Source organism: Ursus maritimus, unplaced genomic scaffold (genome assembly GCF_017311325.1).
Source record: "Ursus maritimus isolate PB19 unplaced genomic scaffold, ASM1731132v1 scaffold_12, whole genome shotgun sequence".
Lineage (NCBI taxonomy): Eukaryota > Metazoa > Chordata > Mammalia > Carnivora > Ursidae > Ursus > Ursus maritimus.
This window is the reverse complement of record NW_024423564.1, coordinates 203,422-224,982: the sequence shown is the minus strand read 5'-3', so window position 1 is coordinate 224,982 and position 21,561 is coordinate 203,422. Positions and strand designations below refer to the sequence as shown.

At 45.2% G+C, this 21,561-nt stretch overlaps 2 protein-coding genes across 2 annotated transcripts; both read left to right on the top strand.

The window, feature by feature from the left end:
• Window positions 1-4,830: 4,830 nt before the first annotated feature.
• On the top strand, window positions 4,831-5,139 carry LOC103667482 (late cornified envelope-like proline-rich protein 1). The gene has a single exon (XM_008695626.1). It carries the CDS (start codon window positions 4,831-4,833, stop codon window positions 5,137-5,139), a length of 309 nt encoding a protein of 102 aa, XP_008693848.1.
• Window positions 5,140-16,365: 11,226 nt separating this feature from the next.
• On the top strand, window positions 16,366-17,486 carry LOC103667481 (proline-rich protein 9). The gene has a single exon (XM_008695625.2). The coding sequence runs from the start codon at window positions 16,391-16,393 to the stop codon at window positions 16,715-16,717; it is 327 nt and encodes a 108-aa protein (XP_008693847.1). The 5' UTR covers window positions 16,366-16,390; the 3' UTR covers window positions 16,718-17,486.
• Window positions 17,487-21,561: the final 4,075 nt, after the last annotated feature.

The following is a 21,561-nucleotide window of genomic DNA, read 5'->3' as shown; positions in this document are numbered from 1 at the left end:
GTTTACCATGGGCCATATATGGCCCGCAAGAGAGGGAGAGAGGGAGCTCTGTGCCATGTGAAATCCTATCCAAGAGGGCTGCCTGGAGGGGAAGTAATTGCAGCAGAGAGAAGCTGGAGGGGACCTGTCAAATGTCTAGGTGCTGTAGGAGGCAATCAGCACTGTGCTCAACACCCCAGTGAGGGGTGACGGGGTCCCCTGAAGAACACATTCAAATTCCCCACAAGAGAAAATGTCAGCTTTAACCACCTGTCAAGCCCAGAAAGCGCCTAAGTATCAGTACACTAGAACAATATCATTCAGGTAAGAACTTTCCTGTCCCTTCTGTCTCTTCCCTCTGCAGCCCCTTTCCTGAAACCAGCGGCAGTTGGACGAATGAAGGAAGAGGAGGGGAAACTTGAAAAAGGAAATAGAGATGTTTTCCTTTCTGGTCCCAGAAGGAAAGAGAAGGAAATCCAACGTTCAGGGAAATATACCTTCTAATTACTGAAATAAGATGGTTTAGAATAAATAGAGGTGACTAGAGAACTTATTTGTCTAAGCATGATCCTAAAAGTTTAGCATATGCTACAGATTCCATCCCAGGAGGAAGGGAAGAGCCAGCCCCACAGAGAGGGTCTTAAGAGACAGCAATGGGAGGAACAGAGTTGCTTTCTGACTTTATCCTGTGAGGACTGTGTATTCAAGTGAAGTTAAACCCCTGACACACAGAATTCGCTGGCCTGATATACTATGCAAGCATTCAACCCCTTCAGGCTCACACAGATAAACCACTGAATGGTCTGCTTATCTAATCTTTCTGTGAACTCCATCAGGAACTTTGACTGGAAAGCAGAAAAAAATGTTACGGAGAAGTGGGATTTCAGGACCAAGATCTGGTGAAGGAGTACGGAGAGATCCAGCAAGCCAGGGAATAAAAGAGCCAGGAAAGCACTGACAAAAATAATAACTCACATGTACAGCAAACATTTACTAACAGCCTGGGAGGGTCAGATAAATCATGCCAAGGACAAAATGTCCTAGAAGTTCATACTTCATTCGTAGAATCTCATTCAATCTTCACAGCAAACAATGAGTACAGTGAGAGTGTAGGGTATAGGCTTTGCACTTGGAAATGTGACTGGCATATTGTAAGCACCCAATATAAGTTACATATTGTTCTAAGATGAGTGCTTTTATTATCACATTTTAAGGGTGAGGGAACTGAGACTTAGAAAGTGAAGTCAATTACCAGGGGTCATTGGTAAGTAAAAAAATGAAGGGGGGATTTGAACCTAGGGATCTGACTCCAGCGTCCTCACTCTTAATCTAGGAGCTTTGATATCCACTCTTCTCCCCTTCCAGCCTCTTTCCCTCTGAGACCCAGCAGCTCTAGAAGCTGGTGCCTTGCTGCAGTGCCTTGGTGCCAGCCATGCTGTTGACCAAACGCTGAGCCAAAGGTGAGGGTGTTAGCCAGGAGATTAACATAACACTGCCAGGAGTCTTGGCCTTTAAAGGAGGGTTTTAAAGACTGAAAAGAACTAGGGGTGTACTGTATGGTGACTAACATAATATAATAAAAAATATTATTATAAAAAAAATAAAGACTGAAAAGATGATGGACAAATGTCCTAGTGAAAGTCCAGTGGATGATAATCTTTCATTCAGCAGGCATTTCTTGAGCAAGAAATAGGAGAGAGAAGAAAGGAGAGAGAGGAAGAGGACAGCAGCCAGACAAAGGCCAGTAGAAATCACCACACCTTTTTTTTTTCTTTTTTTTAAGATTTATTTGAGTGAGTGAGTGAGAGAGAGAGTACCCACATGGCAGGGAGGGGCAGAGAGTCAGCTTAAGAGCAGACTGCAGCTGAGCATGGAGCCCAGCACAGGGCTTGATCTCCTAAAGCCGAGATCACAACTTGAGCTGAAGCCAAAGAGTCAGATGCTTAACTGACTGCCCCACCCAGGTGCTCCCAAATCACCACATCTTTTGACACCACCATCACAAACAATTGCCTTCGCAATAGCCAGATGGCTAGCTTTGATCCAGAGCCGAACAGCAGGTGGAGCTGAGTCTCTTGAGATGGGTACAGAAATTGCTTCTCAACAGCTTTGAAGAGCTAGAGCTCATAACAATGAAAAGTACAGAGCAAAGAAAATGAGTTTTGAGGGGTAGGCTGTACCAATACAATGGGTCTAATACCAGTTATCCTGGTGGCAGGGAGTTAAATTCTGGCCCACTCTCCCTTTTTATTGGGTTCATTTGGGTTTCAATTGTGTATGACATTCTTTCTCCTTTGTAAATAAACCCTATACTGGGGTTCCCCATCCTCCCAGTACCTTTTCTCTTCTCTCCTCCAATCCTCTCTCATCATTAGCCACTCAGCAAACACCTGTTGTACTACTGAATCAAACTCAAGGTCTCAGTCTGCTCAGTAGCACAGGACTGGAGCCACATTTCCAATAACTGTTCAAGATGTTCCACTATGACCACACTCAACATGCTTGGACTTAAACTCATCTTCTTCTAATACAAATCTGTTCTGTTTCCTCAGCACCCATTAACAATAGTACCTGGGAGTCATTTTCATAATTTTCTTCTAATTTTCCCATTAACGGAATCCCATAAACATACTTCTCTGATGATGCTTCTCTAATCAGCACCCTTTCACTACCACCACCACTGCCTTCCTTCAGACTTGGAGATGTTTATAATCTCTTTGAAACAGGTTAGTGCAGCTTTTGTCCCATCCCCCAGTCCATCCCACACTTTGCTGTGAGAAATCTCTGTCAACATCTTAGACATGATCATTTCACCATTTTAACCAAAAGTCACCTATGGCTGTCAGTGAATGACTGCCAAGATGAATTTCCTGAGTTCAAGGCACTATGTATTCCACCCCATTTGGCTTTCCCACACCAACCTCCTACTACCACCCCAGACACACCCCTGGTCCAACCACAGAGACCCACTGGCCAGGCCTTTGAAAAGGCAAGGAATGAACTTTCTGAGAGGCAAAACTTTCTACTCTAAGACAGTGACAATCAGTGAGTTACAGGCAGAAACACAGAAAAAGAGCTAAAATAATCCCTGGACTTGGGCTAGGTTGTGGGGAGTGGTAAAAAGAGGTTTCAGATTCTGATATTAGAAAAATAGGGAGAAGAGAATCAAAATGGCTGTGAGAAATCTGGGAAGCTCTCCTAGAAAGGTGGAGAAGGGGCAAGTTCAAAGAAGTTAAAATTTGGGGGGAAAGAGAGACCATGTGTAAACAAAGCTTTTCTGCTCCTAGCAACAGTGAACCTCCCTATCCTCAGAGTTCAGTAGTCTTCATCATAGTCAGATTTAACCAGCATGAATTTTGACCCCCAAATTTTGACACTGGGAGGCAACAGGACAGCAAAAGGGGGGTGATTAAGCACAGTCTATTCTCAAGGGCTTGAGTTGAGCTGGGAGCTCTGGAGTCACACAACAATCGCTACCCGATGATGCAGTGATGAGGTCACAAGTGGGGCTCCCCTTCCCCCGCCCCCACCCTTGGCTTCCTCAGAGCTAGGCAGAGGAACCAGAGGGAAAATCCACCTTCTCACACAGCGCAATACCATCCACCTCACTCAACTACTTGTCAAGTTCCCTACCAACACAAAGGGGTGAGTTGCATTTGGACAACTGCAAATGCCCTGTCTTTTTCCTCTCCTTTCCAAAGAGTGACTTAAAGCACACCAGGCATTGAACAGGGTTGAGATGATGGCTATTTTTGAATGAAAGCGTCCTTTCATTTTCAATAGCAAGAACTGGGCTACGCCTCATTCGAAAGAGAGATTCTTAACAATTTTGGAGTTTTACTTAATGATTTATCTCTCCAGAGAGCCATATTGCTTTTAAAACTAAATTAGATAAACGTTTACTTTTATATTGTTGAAGGAAATCAAAGGAGTGCCAGTTAGATACAACTTGCAAGTATTGTCAGGGACTGAAAAACCCTGTTAATATCTAGAAGTCAAATCATCCATAGAGGACCTAACTCAGGGCAAAACTTAACAGAAGGGGGGAAAATTCTTCCTTAAAATCATATTTTGTGGCTCTCACATTAATATTTTCAGAGAAATTAGAATTTCCCAGTTCATCAACTCCGTTCTTCAGTTCTTCCCTTTCTCTAATCACGGGGAGGAGGGGCCACAGAGTGGCCTACGAGAGTCCAGCCACGGTAGAGATTCAGTTACCTTCCCATCCCCAGTTTTCAAGTGAAGAAAGCAATTCTCAAGGCTTTGAGGGCTTAGGGAGAACACAAGAATGAAAAAAGTGTCTTGAGTCCCTCAACCCACTAATATACCCTCTCATTCTATCTCTAGAGGGTCGAGGAGGTAGCCCGGCAGGGATTGTTTAAAACCCTTGTTGTGCCATGGATGCCTTTAGTAGTCTGACCAAATTCATAACTTCAGAATAACGTACTTAAATAAACTAATTAAAAGACATGGAGTTACAAAAGATACCAATTATATTGATAACATATGATTAAATATGGTTTTATCATTGGGGGGTGGTAGTTCCAGGACCCTAGGTTGAGAACTCCTGCTGGGGGATATGGAATTGAGACAAGGGTGAGTGAACAAAAAGCAGGGTAAGGGTGAAGAAACCAGGAAATGTCACCAATCCACTCCAAGGACAAGAGGACACCCCTTAAATGAGAATTTGGTCTAGAGCCGAAACCATCCCAGGAAAGTTTCTTCATAAAAGCAAGGATGGGCAGGAGGTGTTAGTGGGAAGGTTTGCTGTTCCTCTCCCACCTTGCAGTGTGGTCTCCCACATACAACCTCTTGCATATTTCTTTACAGGGCCCAGAAAATCAAAAAACAATGTCGAGTGATGATAAAAATAAATCTAGTGAACCCAAGAATGAGCCCAAGAACTGTGATCCCAGGTGTGAACAAAAGTGTGAAGCCAAATGCCAGCCTAGCTGTTTAAAGAAGCTGCTGCAACGGTGCTCTGAAAAGTGCCCACGGGAAAAGTGCCCAGCACCACCAAAGTGTCCACCGTCCCCATCACTGTGCCCCCCACCATGCCCCCCACCATGCCCTCCTCCATGCCCAGCTCCCTGCCCCCCCAAGCCCTGTTCTAAGCCCTGTCCTCCTAAATGCCCATCTCCCTGCCCACCCCCAGAATGAGGCACCAAAGGTACCACTCCACCCACTACCTCCAACATCTCTACCATGTTCACCATCTTGTGCTGAAAGCTGAAGCCATGAACTGACAAGTAAACGTGTTCCTCTGCTGTACAAGGCTTTCTTCTGTTTTTGTTTTTGTTTTGGCAGTTTGAGGGTTCTTTGTTGTTTTCCAGCACTAAACCACCAAGAAGCAATCCCTAGAGAGTGAGGCTAGAACCCTGGCACTCTAAAATCAACAATTTTTGAAGATGGCCTCCCCTCTGGCCCCTCCTGCTGCATACAGGGATGTGGCATCTCCTGAGGGTCTCATCCAGGGCATGCAAATTGAGAGAGCCATAAATATGGCTGTTAACAATGGTTCATCTCAGGAGCCCAAGTGGCCATGACAGAGGAGGAGGGCAAAAGGGGGAAAGAAGAGTGGGATGTTGAGGAAAGGTCTAGTCCAGAAAGGCTCAGGAAAAATTCCACCTTCAGCTGTTAATCTCACCGCATAATGCTTGGGCAGAACAGTCTGAAAGCAGGCTGTGTGGGTTTAAACTCTAGCTCTGCTCTAAGCTTTGGTTTCCTTCTCTCTGTAAAAGGAATGCTGATGCTAACAGTGGGCTTACAGGGTTGTCATGAGGCTTAGGAGGTAACATGTGTCCAGTGCCTGATTTACTGGGACATAGCCAGCACTCAAGAGGGGAACACACAACACCCACCCAGGTTTCACATGTCACACCTGAACATAATTGCCCTGTACCCTTCTTCCTCATCAGGTACAATATTTAGGTTCTAACATATCTATAAGCACAGCTAGGCACTCTTTTAAAAAAATAAAAAACAACGGTACCTGGGTGGCTTAGTCAGTTGAGCCTCTGACTCTTGGCTTCAGCTTCACGATCTCAGCATCATGAGATTGAGCCCAACGTCATCAGGGCTCTGCACTCAATGGGGAGTCTGCTTGAGATCCCCTCCTCTCCCTCTGCCCCTCCCCCACTCATGCTCACTCTCTCTAAAAAATAAATAATATATCAGCTATCAAAAAGAACTATTTCTCAACATTTGCTGTAACATGGATGGCACTGGAAGGGATAATGATAAGTGAAATAAGTCAAACAGAGAAAGACAATTATTATATGGTTTTACTCATCTATGGAACATAAGAACTAGGAAGATTGGTAAGGGAAGAAAAGGATAAAGAAAGGGGGGGTAATCAGAAGGGGGAATGAAGCATGAGAGACTATGGACTCTGAGAAACAAACTGAGGGCCTCAGAGGGGAGGAGGTGGGGGAATGGGAGAGGCTGGTGATGGGTAGTAAGGAGGGCACGTATTGCATGGTGCAGTGGGTGTTATACGCAACTAATGAATCATCTAACTTTACATCAGAAACCAGGGATGTACTGTATGGTGACTAACAATATAAAAAAAATATTATTATAAAAAAATAATAAATAAATAAATAAATAAATAATAAAAAACCAAATCGAAGTTGTGAATTACACTAATGTCAGCTGGCAGGTTTGGATACTGAACCATAATTATGAAGCATGTCACCATGGAGTGAATTCCAGTGAAGGGTACATGGGATCTCTATTAGGGCAACCTCCTGTGAATCTACAAAATTTCAAAAGGAAACCTTCACACGAAAGAAAGGATAAATCTGAAAGCACCTCGATTAGGAATGAACAGGAAAAGTATTCACAGCTGTTATGTTAAGTGGGAATTATTTACAAGTGGCTAGGGAAAGTCCACATCAACCTTGCTTAATTCACAAAAGGGAATATAGATCAGTTCACTTTGCTGGGAAGGGTATTAGAATAGGGAGGGTGCATAGAATTAGAACTGTAGGAAATGGGGTGTCAGGGCCTGGGAGCATGGTCACCATTTCAATCTCCCTCATCTCCACCAGTCTCTACTCATCTTCAGGGTGGGTCTCCTCTCCTCCTAGGACCCCCTCCCTGGGGTAAGTCCTGGGCCAGGTGCAGACCCAGCTTGTTGATGAGTTGAGCTGGAGATGTGCCTATTACTTCTGGGAAAGAAACCTGATTGCCCAGGAGTACATGAGCTTACCCCTGTGGCCAAGTGAATAAGAGAGTTTTGCCACACCAAACAGACTAGTTTGTCATCGCAACCCACAACATTCAAGTGGAACTAGGTTTAGGATTCTCTGTTGTCACAGTAAGAGGAAATGAGAGAGGCTAAATCTAGAGTGGCTACCTATGGATTCATGGCACACAAACAGTTTTCCATCCTTCTGAGTCTAGAAGCTGGTACAGGACCACAAAGGTGCAGTAAGAACAGATAGTCCAAAACATGCCCAAGACACCGGGGACCTCGGCCAGGCCAAGTCATATAATTAGGTAGTTGCAGAAACAGACTTTTAGGACATGAGAGCTAGACAAGCCTTTTAGGCATGCAACCCCTCATTTTCCAGAATAAGACTACTACCTTCTCTGACATGAAGAGGGCTTAGTGTCTCAGAGGCCCTGCAGAGATATGCCTCCTAGATGCTGGGAACTTCTGGAAGCCTAGTTTAGGGCATTAGGGGCCTGTGGTCAACTGTTGATAAAAGATGGACAACTCTTGAACCTCAGTAGAAATCACAAAGAAGGGAGGGAAGGAGAAAAGATGAAGGAAAGAGAGAGAGGAAATAGCATTATAATGTGACAGCCTCTTCCATCTATTTAATGATCACTTTTAAATAATAAATCTGTGAATCCCAGTGCTAGAGTGTGCCACTGTTGATGAGAGCATAAACAGACAAAAATCCTTTCAGGAAAGAATTTGGGGAATATGGAAATATGTGTCAAAAGCATAAAATGATTCAGTCCTTGGACCCAATTGTACCACATCTTGGAATCTGTGTAAAGAAAAATAATTCCAAAATAGAAAAAAGAAAAGCTATGTAAAGCTGATTATCACATTGTGACTTAGAAATAATTTAAATATCTAACAAATTTGATCAAATACACTTGGATCTATTACTTGATGAAACATTATGCAATTATTAAAATGTATTAAAGGGAAAAAAGGCCACAATTGGATGTATAGCATAAAAGCAATTATGTTTAACCAAAAACTTCTACGAATGATGATGATGATGATGATGATGATGATGATGATAGAAGAAAATTTGTCAACATTCTACTTATTTTAGGACAATAGAGTTATGGATAACCAGTGGAGTATTTTTATTTTCACTAGTCTTTGGATTTTCATAAATAAGCTTTTATTTCTCATGTAATAGAAAAAAAATTATATAATCATGAATACTTTAGAAACCCACCAAAGTCCTTACATTTGCTTAATGAACTAACTAAATAACTAACTTACTAAATAAATAAATAAATAATAAAAAAGAAAGAAAGAAGAATATCTTCCTACACTTGAGTCCACACCATGGGTGCCTTCGTTTGAGGGGTAGGGTCTCAGTCCCAGGCCTCCAGTGGCTCTATGGCAGTGTGGGTCAGGTCTGGTGCTCTCCTGAGTGGCTCTGAGGACTCTGGGCACAGACTGGGTGGAGGCCCTCTCTGAGAACATGAAACCATCCATTTGCCAATTTAGTTCTCCCTTCTCCCATGTAAATGAAACCAAAGATACACATCTCTTAATGGCTACTTTCCCAGCAAAAAGCTCGATCAAAGGCAATGCCAGGGAAAATGGCTAGAACGTGATGAGTATGCTACCTCCCTGCAGAAGGCCATAATTACTCCCAGCCCCAGCGGCAGGCAGCAGGGCCCTGCCCCAAATGGTAGAGGGCTGTATAAATAAATAAGCAACACCTGAAGAATGGCACCACGAGAAACTGTGCCATGTTAGTCTTGATGGCTCACAGATACTCTGATAGGGCAGGACCACGCCTCTCCTTTCGTGGAAAAGCTCTAAGAAAACTCTACCACAGACCCCCTTCCATCATGGTTTCTTGAGAAGCAGGCAGTGTACAGCTGGCCTTACAAAAGGACTTGTAAGTCCTTCCAGACCAGGACAGCTGGGGGCGGTGCTGTGAGCTGGGCCAGTGCTATATGAAAGGGCTGGCACACAATCACAGGGATGTCTTGCTTTGAAGCTCTGAAGCTGGAAGGCACCATAGAGCTTACTTTCATGTGTTCCCCACATGCAAATGGCAGCTGGGGAGATGGCAGCAAAGAGCCAGTTACCAAACCTGTCCTATTTTTCCCATCTTGCTTCCACATGATCAAATATTCCAGCCAGGAACACGAGCACGGGCACATCCAGGGAAGCTTTATTGATGATGACAAGTCATAACTGCTTCTGTGCCACAGCTGTTGATGCTCAGTAAAGAAATAGGTCAATACAGTAAGTCAGTTGCCAAACACATAAAGATGCTAAGACACAAATTGATTGTAAAATGCGTAGCAGGGTGTTTTCAGCGGCACCGGGTGCATAAAACCTGTGACCCCTTACCTACAGAGCTCTGTGCTCTCTCCCAGGCTGCACGGAATGATGCTCAGACTGACGGTGTGTGCTTTTCCCACCAGAAACACCCCAAAAGTTTCTCACCTACACCACCCAGAACCTCCTAACTGGCCTTTGAGGTTCCAAGTTCACCTTCTAGTCCTTCGTCCAGTGTAAGGCAGCCAAGACAGGCTGTCTAAAATCTAATCTAAACATGTCAATCCCTTGCTTAAAACCCTTAAAAGTTTCCTTTTTGCCTAAAGAACAGCTTAAAAGACTCCCGCAGAAGTCTTGCAGAGCTGGCCCCCACCTGTCTGTCTGCTTTACCTTGCCACTTTTCTCTCCTTCTAGAACTGTGCAGCCCAGCAACAGGTAACCGCTGGCACTTCCTGGCACAGCAGAGGGTTTCTGGCCTGTGTGACTTTACACTTGTCTGTTTTCTATCATTCTTCCTCTTTCCACCGAGTCCTTCTCTGAATGGTTCACTTGGGCCAGTCTTTATCTCCCTCTGAACCCAACTCAGAGGTCACTTGCTCCAGGAGACTTCCCCCACAGCCCCCTGCAGGCTCGTCAGATGCCTCTTTCTATGATCTCAAAACATCCATCACTTTCTCCTGTAACACTTATCCCACCATATTCTGTCCATCTGTTTACAATGGTTATAAATTCTTTGAGAACAGACTGGCACACATAACAGACATCAGTAACAATAAATGAGTGCATGTTCAGTGGCTTTGGATGCACTTTTCCAAAGAGGAAGAGATTGCTCTGGCCTGAGGTCCTGGTACTGTGTTGTTTACCATCACCACATGTGTCATTCCCAGAATTCAGAGGTAGGAGAGGGGGACAGCGCTGAATATGGCTGTCCTGCAGCTGAGAAAAAGGCATCCCTGGCATTGGTCACTTTTCCCTTGGGTTACAGGAGGCAGATCCTGCCAGCCTTCCCCCCAGCCTCACCTGGGAAGTGCAGCCTGCCTCTGAGCAGATGTCTCACTTTGGAAGGCAGTATGGTAAAGGGAAATGTCTTTTCATCACAAAGATGTGGATTCAAAGTGAGCTCTACACTCTCAACTGTGAGGCCCCGGCAAATGGTGTCACCTCAATGGGAGAAGGGGTCTGTTTCTTCCCTTGAAGAATGAGAAGAAAATTCTCATTGAGGTGTAGAGAGGACTGACCAGTGAGATGGTATATGCGAAGCCCCAGCATGGGAAACTGAACTTAGAAAGCCAGGACACAAAGACACTCAAGAACCTGGTCAGCGCTTGGAGTCCTCACCCCCATCTGCTATGGCACACGTCTTTTGTTCTTCTGTTCTGCTGTGAGATGCAGTGGGCTTGAGGAAGAAGAGAGTTAAAGGAAAGGAAGGCAATTATCTTTGAAGGCAAGTAGATTTATAGGGTCATTCCCTCCATCCCATTCCCAAACTGGGTCCCAGAGCCCACGAATCATAGTAGGAGCCAGATGTGACTTTTGCATCACTGCGTGTAAGTGCCGGGTGTGGCACACAATGTGCCCAGTGCCTCGGTTGTCTGGGTGAGGACACCCAGCTCCAGACAGGGAAACATCTTAATCAAGATCACACAGAGTTGGTTGCTGGAAGAGTCTAAGATTTCTAACCTCAACTTAGGCCATGATGAGGCAGGACAAAGGGGAAAAGGACTGAAGACCAATATTAACCTAAACAACTTAGGAATATACTTCTCCCCATTTCCTGTGTCAGTAGTCTTTAACCTGGGGGCCATGAACCCCCGAAGGTGAAGATGTATACCTATGTATACTTCCTCATCACCTTGACACTATTAAGAACCACTGGCTGCTCTGCATCTTTGTTGCCTCCCTAAAGTTTATAAAGAATCCCCAATACTAAATATGTGTCCTAAATATTTTTACATGGGCCATTGCCTGGTCCAGACATGAGCTCACCACATGATCTGGAAGTAGGCCCTCAACACTTTCGTACCTCAATTGCCTCAACTTAAAAAAATCCAGCTGATAAATAATTTAGGGCCTCCTATTTAAAGCACATGTTGGGCTAAAACAAGGAGGGGGAATCAGTTGGCCTGTCTTGTCCCCTTTGGGTGCAGTTGCCTGTGACCCACAGCCCCTCCCACAACCCTGTGTGGGCAACACTGGAGGCAGGGAAGTGAGGTGGTGTGGACTCTCCCTAAGGAGCCCACAAGGAGCCTGGCACCTGTTCCAGGGAACGGGGTGAGCCACATTCTGCACCATTCGGCTTTATCAGAGCCACTGCCCTATAATATGCAGACAGGCCAGCCGAGTGAATCAGAAGAGTCTGGGAAATTTTATGATCTGAACAAAGGAGATAGTTATTTGATGGGAATGGGGGGGCGGGGAGCATGTCCTGCACACACCTGACTCTCTTCTACTGACCCCGTAAAATTACACCCTGGCTCCCAATAATGACAGCTGCAGAAATTTAAAATCTTAAAATCTTAAATCTTAGATGGCATTCAATCAGATTAGCCCCAGTCTCACTGGAGGGCTGGAGACGGTTAAAGAAACTATTTAGGCACCTTATCGTAAGATGTAGGATGGAACAATCACCCCAAAGCTGTCCAGGCCACAACCCCAGATACTGGACCACTAAGGTTGATTTTGAGGACTTGAACCCCAAATAATCCCACTCTAGGAAAAGATTGGCCACCTAAGGTCATTCAATCACCTGGCTGGGCCACTCTCACCAACAGAAGACAGAAGACTAGGTGCATTATAAGTTATAACCTAATCAAGGAGGAAGAGCCCCCTGCCCCATTCCCGCCCCTCCACACAGACATGCATTCATATACTTACAAAGTCATATGATGCCCAGGCTAATCATTCATGAGTATCACAGAATATCAAAGCTGCAATGGACCTTGCTTGACCACTAGGCTACCTTTACTATTTTAATGATGATGAAAAGCGAGGCCAGAAAGAGTCAGGGGTTTGCCTAAGGTCACATATCTTGTTAGGGACAGAGCCAGGTCTCTGGGACTCTGTGCAGTATACTGTCCACTACATCCTAGTGAGTAGAAAAGCATAAGAAAAGATGGAGCCCTGGGGGGGACAAAGTAAAGGAGATGGAATAAGAACTGAGAGAATTGGAAAGGCTTCATGAGGGAGCTGAGTCCTGAACAGAGTCAGATGACACTAATATTCTATAAGTAGCTTAACGGCCCTAAGTGTTGGTGCATATGTTCTCAAATTTATTCCTCACAAGGAATCTTCCCTTCCCAACAGGAGGAAATCAAGGCTCTGAGAAGCTAAGTAGCTTATCCAGGATACACCAACTCCTTGTAATTGAGTCAAACCCAGGTCAGTTGGGGCTCTGGGCCCAGTTCTTTTCCCATGCATCACCAAGAGCTGGTCTTTGACTGAGGGGTTGACATGCCAGGGAGTAGATACTTAAATGAGGGAGCACTAAGTAGGATTTTACATCTTCATTTGAGACTTCCCAAGAGCTGCAGACATTGGGAAGGTGTATTAATTTTTTATTGTTGCTGTAACAAGTTACCATAACTTTAGTGGCTTAAAATGACAGAAGTATATTATCTTAGAGTTCTGGAAGTCAGAAGTCTGACATAGATCTCTCTGAGCTAAAATCAAAATGGGGGCACCTGAGTGGCTCAGTTGGTTATGTGTCTGTCTTCAGCTCAAGTCATGATCTCAGGGTCCTGGGAAGGAGTCCTCCATCAGGCTCCCTGCTCAGGAGGGAGTCTGCTTCTCCCTCTTCCTCGGCCTGTCTCCCCCAACTTGTGCACTCTCTCTAGCTCTCTCTGAAATAAATAAATAAAAATCTTTTAAAAATTTTTAAAAATTAAAAAAATAAAATAAAATAAAAATGCCAACAGGGCTATCGCTCCTTCCGGAGGCGCTAGTGCACCATCAGTCCACTTGCCATTTCCAGTTTCTAAACCACATTCCTGGCACATGGTCTCCACCTTCAAAAGCAACAATGGCCAGTCAAATCTTTCTCATATCACCTCACTGTGACACTAGATCTTCTGCCCCCTTTTCCACATTAAAGGACCCTTGTGATTACATCAGACCCACTTCACTGTCATCACGGCTCACTGTGAGGCAGAGGAGAGTCCTTTGAGAGAAGTTGAACTCTGGCCTCTCCCTAAACTGCATTCACCCTCCTCCATGAGAACATGACCTGCTTTCTTCATTGTTCAGCACATCCGTATTCAAGCAGGGTCATGAATGCCTGAAATAATGAATGAATAAACCCAGTGATGGAGAATTTCTTGTCTGCTAGGACTCCACAGAGTCACCTTGCTTCTTAGTCAACATTTCATACAAAAGATAGAGAGGGAGAGGGAGAGGAGAAATGGAAAGAGAAGAAAAAAGAGAAGAAGGAAAAGGAGGAGAGCTCCCCAATCTTACACTTGATTCCCAGATTCTCCAAATGACCTTGTCCCTTCAGATACACCCATGGGTCTTCCAAATCCCTCTCCTCATCCCACCCAGCCCTACTCCCACCTAGCCCCCAGAAGATGGTCTGCCTCACAGGAACATCAGTATGACTTCCCTAGGCCAGCCTGTGACCACTCCCACCCCTAGCACCTGCCTCTTACATCAATCCTCTGTGCACCAGTCCTACAGACCAAAATGTCACCTGGTCTGTCCCCAGCTTTCCTTTTAAAAACTATTTGGGGGATCAAGTGTCCAAAAACTGTATAAACCTTTAAAGGAACATCTGATTTTAGCCAAATACTTTACTTAGGAAATGACCTAAGCACACTCCTTCAAGTTAAGGGGGCCACCATCATCTTTAAACTCCCTGGGGTTCGACCAACTTTAGGAAACAAGCACAAGGCCATCACTTTATGGTCTAGGGGCTTCTTTCATAACAAATGTTTTCCTATCCTTCAATACATGATACACTCCTCTATACCCAATTGTTTCCTACATTCACCTTCCTCATTCCTTAATTAATGCATTCACTCCATATATGGTCATAGGAAAACAAATGTGTTCCTATCCTTCAGTACATGATACACTCCTCTATACCCAATTGTTTCCTACATTCACCTTCCTCATTCCTTAATTAATGCATTCACTCCATATATGGTCATAGGAAAACAAATGTGTTCCTATCCTTCAGTACATGATACACTCCTCTATACCCAATTGTTTCCTACATTCACCTTCCTTATTCCTTAATTAATGCATTCACTCCATATATGGTCATTGATCTTCCACTTATTAGCCTCCTACTCTCTAGGACCCTACAACCCAAGGTACTAATAATATCTTGTACATAAGTAACTGGAATTCCTAATAACTATAGTAAATATCATATAAACAGCACCAACAATAGACACTATGGGAGTTCAGAAGGAGATGAATTCATTTCTGGTTTAATGTAATCAGCAAAGGCTCTTGGAAGGTAGACTTGAGTGAAGCTTTGCAGAATACTTAGGGTTTCACAAGTCACAGCGGGGGGGGGGGCACACAAGACAGAAGTGGCAGCCCAAAAAGAGGCGCAGAAGTGAAGAAAACTGGGTGTGTTTGCTTTGAAACGTTTACTTTCATCCCCCTAGCTTTTATTGACCTAAGTTCTAAGAAAAGTTTTTCCAGAAGGTAAGGAGGCAAACCAACCTTGTTCCATCCTATTTTCTTGGTCACTGTGAAAACTCTGTAACTCCGCTTTTAGAAATGTCATAAATCAAAGTTGAGAAGATGAAGATTACCTGCCTTCTCCCTCCCCTTTCCCTCCACCTTACTTCACAACCTAAGAGTAACAAATTACTCCAATTTTTCTGAAGACTGCTATGTAGGAAAATCACTCTCTCCAGGTCCTTTGTGTGCTTGGAGCCTTAGGACAAGCCATCTTCCTTGGGTCTGGAAGTGTGACTTTCCAGGCTCAATGAAGAGACATCCAGTGGAAATGTCTGAAAGGGGCCATACATGCTCTTGACCCAGACAGACCCCAGGTCTTGGGCATAAAGTCTTTCCATGGGTAAAGACAAGATGAGTAAGGTGGATCTTATCTCTCACCACATCCTGAACCAGTTTGGACAGACAAGGAACCCAGTTCCAGTTTAACAGACTGAGATAACGTTTTATGAACATTCTTTTGCTGCTACCTCTAATGAGAGAGATCTGAGAGGGGCTCCTCCCTGCTGAGGTCTGGTGAGGACCTAGCAATCCAAATGGAGGCTGATTAACAGGCATCCCAAGCAGTGACTCAAACCATGGGCAATTTCAGAGGAAGCTCGTTATGGTGACTCCACAATTAGGACATCAGCTCACATGGCTAGTCAGTACTGCAGGAGGCAGGACCAGCCACTATATAAAAGTCCCTACCTTGTTGTGCCCTGCAATCCATGTCCTTTGTTGAGTCTTGAAGACAGGTAAGTGGGGACATCTGTGCCCTCTCTCCCTCTCCCTTGATTCTCTGCCTTCAGGAGGCTGGTCTCTTCCTCCACTGGACTGTACTTTCCACTGATTTTTAGTGGTTTGCCATTTCTTTGGCCTCTCACACCATCGTGTGTATTCTCTCTAGTGTCTTGTACCTGATTTTCAAAAAGATTAGCCAAATAGATGAGAAGGAAAACCTGTGGTAGAACTGAGTGTCAGGTATGATTGGGCTATGGGCATCTATACAAGAGCTATGAGACTATTCCCATCTAGGAGATGGGTGTCAGAGGCAGCTGAAGTAGGGATAGAAAAGAGAAAAGGATAAAAAAATAAAACAGCAAACAAATAAGTTCTTAGGATGTATAATCATTCACTCCCCATTTCCTTCTACCAGCCCATCATCTCCCAGTACCCAGCCTGGTACTGTTACTGTAGTTAATTTCAAATCTTGTGTTTGTTTCAGGTTCTGTTACCCACCCAAGGATGTCCTTTAATGAACAGCAGTGCAAGCAGCCATGTGTGCCTCCTCCATGTCTTCAAAAGACTCAAGAGCAGTGCCAGGCAAAGGCTGAGGATGTGTGCCTCCCTCCATGCCAGGACCCCTGCCAAGAGAAGTGCCCAGTGCAAGTTCAGGAGGTGTGTCTTCCTCAGTGCCAGGAGTTAAACCAAGAGAGTTGCCCACAGCAAGGCCAAGACCAATGCCCACCTCAGTGTGTGGAGCCATGCCAGGAGTTATCTCAGACAAAATGTGTGGAAGTTTGTCCACAGAAAGTCCAGGAGAAGTGCTTACCCCCTGGCAAGGGAAAGTAACATCTCATAATGCCATCTGGGGTCAAGAAGAAGATGGCCAACAGATGAAAACCTAACTGAAGCCCATGCTATGGTAACCTTCACCTGTGAGTACCTTTGTGTGCACTGTTCTTGCCTCCTGGCTTCTTCAGTATTCCAGGACTGGGTCTGTTGTCTCTGAAGACATTTCTCTCTGTATTTCATCAATCTCTGTGAATAAGTATTGTTCTCAGCAGTCTAGCAGAAGGTTTCAACTGTAGGAATAGTGCAGTTGTTCAGCTCCTGTGGGACACGAACTCATCCAGCCCTGAGTGTGTAACAGCCAAGGATGCTTCCATTCATCATTCAGAGCTTCAGTCTCTCACTCGAGCCTCAAAACAAGCTGACTTTTGATGGACTATGCACGGATCACCACCACCACCACCATGGATACTGAGAAGAGGTTGGTGGTGTTTCAGAAATAAAAAATCGGGTCACTTTGTCTATGCATCCTAAAAAAGAACAGCAAATGATTGGACATTGGAATGTTACTTGTGCTTTTAAAAATGAAACAGAAGTATATAAATGATTGAATCCAAACATCCAATAAGGACAGATGAGATGGGATGTCTGGGGTCCTGACTGATCTTTGTGCTTGATGGCTGGTCTGCTCTGGGCCCTAAAATTTCACATACATTCTTTAGAGATGTGATTTGTGTCTGTGTGGTGCAGGCTGCTCTGCTCTCCAGCTTCATTGCTTTCTTCTCCCTGGTGAAGGTAAAATACAGAATAAAGCTCATTCCAAAGCTGACATCTGACTTGATGTGTGCTATTTCCTCCCCACTGCCCAACCACAGTCCATCCCTGTTATGATTATGTTTCCCTTTTTCTTTTTTCTTTTTTCTTTTTTTTTTTTTTTTGACAGTCTGGTGTAGGAATGAAAAACAGACCTCACAGTTGCGTAGAACAGCAATGTTGACAGAGGCCTCCTGGAAGGTCACCTGGATTGTTCCACCCCCACCCACAATGCACCATGGGCTCACTTATGCATACATTTCCCACCTGGGAAAATCCATCAGGGCCTGGCACCTGCCCACACTCAGAGCTTCACATCCAGAATTCTTGCCACTACAGCTTCTTCCGTCTCTGATCCTTGCTTTTGGAGGAAAGGGCTCAAATGGGGAGGAGGAAAGTTGTATGGAGGAAGGGGTCCCCAATGAAACCATGATATCTTACAAGCATCATATCTCTGTTAGAAGGAGGAACTAAGCATGCTTCTGAGATAAATAGACTCAAGGACCAAAATTGTCCTGCTATCCCAGATTCCAGTAAAGCCACAGCCAGCCTAGGTCACCTCCCTGCACCATGTCACCCACTTCCTCTCACTGAAAGGGTCCAGCAGAAGCAAGACTTACTTACATAAAAGAACTCATAGCTGCTTCCTCAGGGGTGCCCTGAGGCCTTACCTGGACCCTTATGTCAAGGGCAAGCCAATTAAGAGCTAAAGGGGCCCCTCACTCACTCCCCTGCCCCCCCTCCCCCCGAGTCAGCCCATATGGGTATGCCCAGTGGAGAACTGCTTGGCTGACCTGAGGGCCTTGCAGCATTGGAGTCACCCAAGTCTCTTAATCTTAGAGATTTTCTAAGGCAAGAGAGGAGGGGGCAGGAGGCAACTTGGGGGAAGATTTCAAGCAGCGACATGAAGCCCTGAGAACTCACTGACTCTGCAGATGGCAAACACAGGCCCCAAACTCTATGCACATTCTCTGAAGGAATCCTGGCAGCAGGTCAAAGGGTCCATGTTTGGACCCTTTATCTTTATTAGGGAACTGGTCTGGCCTTACAAAAGAAGTAAGTGGTGAAGTAAAGATTTTAACTGGAGTCCCTGTCAAATCCAGAACAGAGCTCTTACTTGCATGAGGAAGTGCCTGTGGCACACAGGAGAGATTTTCCAAGTTGTCTTCACATTCATTTATTCATCCACCTACCAAGTGCCAGGTGCTGTGCCAGATGCTGGAGAGACAGTGGTGAATAGGCAGGCAGCACCCCTATGCAGAGATAGAGAGTTTCTTTCCACAGACCACACATGCTTAGGGGGCCTGTCCAAAACCTGAATATCCCAAGTCCCTGAACATCTCCAGGTGCCTGAATCACAGTTCTTTTGCCTCTTTGCTTATTTGGAATAAGTTATTGCTTCCAGTTTCTGACTTTGGAATAAGCCTATGCTCCCCTGGGGCTGCAACTTGCAAAGAGGCTCCAGAGAGCCCTCCTAGCAGTAGAGCTTCTAACTGGGCTGATGGAGGTTCATGACACTTCTCCAGCCTGGCTCAAGCCCAAGAAATGTCTTTGTTCTCCAGCACTAAAGGCGTACACAGATTGGAGTCCAAGATGGGACACTCTGACGCTAAGCAGAACTGCAGGGCTGACAAGTAGAGAGTCCAGCAATATCAGAGAAAGGACAGCCTGCTGATTATAGGGAAGACCTCAGGAGATGGGAAAGAGACACACCTACAGATTGTAGAAGGAACAGACGTCAAGGAGCCAGAAAGCCTTCATCAAACTCTGCCATGAGAACCACCATACCTTCCTCGTGCTCACAGAGCTCTGACCCAGGCTCTGCCCACACTGCTACTGAGGGGATCAGGGCCTACGACATGGGACAGTTAGGACCCAGGTGTTCGTACTAAAGCCTTTCAGAAAGAGGGATAGGGACATTACCAACAGGAGTCTGGATTTAAGTTCTAGTTGACAATCACTAAGGAAAAAACAAAACTGGAGCCCATAGTTTAAATATATTCCTAGACCAAACATCCATACCTGCATAACAGAAATTTACAATTATCCTGATTTCCCCAAAATGTGGGCTCTGACCATAAGTGAACTCAAGCTTTGCTCACATCAGCATGACCTCACAACTTCCTGAGCCTATTGGCTACAAACAAGTAAGTTTATGCAACACTGTTCCCCTAAAAGGAATATAGGCATCTAGTGGTTAATCATTAATAGAGATCAATGTACTCATGCTTTATCAACTGAGCTTTTAACCCTCATTTTGTGAGCTTCTTGCCACTTTCAGCTGGAAATCTTCCAGTTTTGTGAACTATTTTTTGTTCTTTTGTCTTGATTTGATCTCAGTTTTGACACAGTTAACTCAATATGTGACAAGAGTGGACCTCTGGGCTCCACATGTCAAGAAGAAATGTGTCAAGAAAACATCAGTAGACATTTATGGAGAACCCACTCTGTGCAAGGCACCACACCAGGCTCTGGAGACCCTGGTGGAAGAGACCCATGTTGATAGCACAATGGCCTGAAGACTTTCGTATTAGAAACTATTGATTTCTTTCTTTAGGCTAGGAAAGAAAATACCCAAAGGAGCAGGATAGCTCTTCTCAATATTTTAAGTGCTTTTGTGAGGGAGGAATTAGATTTCTGTGAGGTTCCAAAGGACATAGTTGGGAATGATAGACAGAAGTTACCAATTTGGTTCAGTTTAAGAACTTTCTTATGATGAAATCTGTTTGCTGGTGACAGGAGCTTCCCTTGGGTGTGCCACATTCCCATGAACTGGAGGAATACAACTAAGGAGTGATACCAAGTGTAAGAGCTAAGCCTCCTTCCAACCTGTCTGGCACTAAGACAACTAGCTCATCTAGGTCTCCTAGGCAAATTGGGACCCAGGGGCAGAGGAGCCTACTAGGACAGCAAGACTCAGAAGGCCAGACCCTGAGGTCAGAAGACAGGGAAAATTACTCTGGCCTCTAGAACACTGCTGGGAGGCCCTAGGGACCAGCACAGTGTGCTTCATGGCTTGAGACTTAAGGAAAGGAGGAGGTAAGTAATGGGAAGTGCCTCCCCCAGATTTAGGTATTTTCTTAGCATGTTTTGGGGGCCCAAACACTTCATCCCTGAGAGGCATCTTACAGTAACTCCTCACCAACTTCCAAAACCAATCTTCCCAGTCCAGGTTTAGAACACCTCTCTCCCCTTTATTCCTTGCTTCTTTGCCTTCTCGACCTCCTTCCTCTCCTGGGCCAGAGTGGTCCATCTCTTCCATGTACATGTGCACCTGACAACCCATCAAAACCTCCTTTCCACCTGCACCTGCCTCTCTCACTTTCACCCAGGATTCTCCCTCTGCTTGTGTCTGTCAGCCCATGGGTTTCAAACTCACTTCCTCCCAAAAAACTTCCATGTCAAGGAGCCAGCAGGTGTACCTACACAGGTTCTAAGGTGTCTGTTCCCCCTTGCAGCTACCTTATGTGTAATTACCCGTATCTCCTGTCGACATAAGAGCCCTAGATGACAGCCCTTGGGCCTTGCTGCGCTCTTTGCCTGTCTTTATGGGGCCAACTACACTGAGATCATAGGCACTCTCAGAGTCAGCCAACCACCATGCCTTCTGAGGCAGAGACGAAAGAGGCTTCTTTTATTGATAGGGCATCCAGCCATCCTGGTTTGCCTGGGCCTGAGGGGGTGTCCAGGATGCAGGACTTTTGGTGTTAAAACTGAACTAGTCCCAGGAAAACCAAGACAAGCTGGTCACCCTGACTGTGTACCTGCATGTATAGGATATGATGTTTGGTGCTATGGGAACACAGAGGGAAAGCAGATGAAACTGTCTATGCTGGAGGAATTCGCAACCCAAGGCTGAAATGGGCAGAACTTTCTGAAAAACTGTGTACCCAGAAGACTTAGTGATCACTGCCTGCCCTCTCCACAGCCCCATTCTGCTTGTGCATGAGTGTATGTGTTGGGTGAGGGACGCTAGATCAACAGGCAGGTCCCCAGGCTAGCCCTGTATAAGCATAAACTGTCAGGTCCTCAGCCACAGAAGTAGTATAGTGGGCGATATCCCCATGTCCTCCCACTCCATCCCCACTGCC

Excerpts from the sequence above, each read along its gene's own strand:
- LOC103667482 (XM_008695626.1), top strand. The coding sequence starts at position 4,831 with ATGTCGAGTGATGATAAAAATAAATCTAGTGAACCCAAGAATGAGCCC.
- LOC103667481 (XM_008695625.2), top strand. The coding sequence starts at position 16,391 with ATGTCCTTTAATGAACAGCAGTGCAAGCAGCCATGTGTGCCTCCTCCA.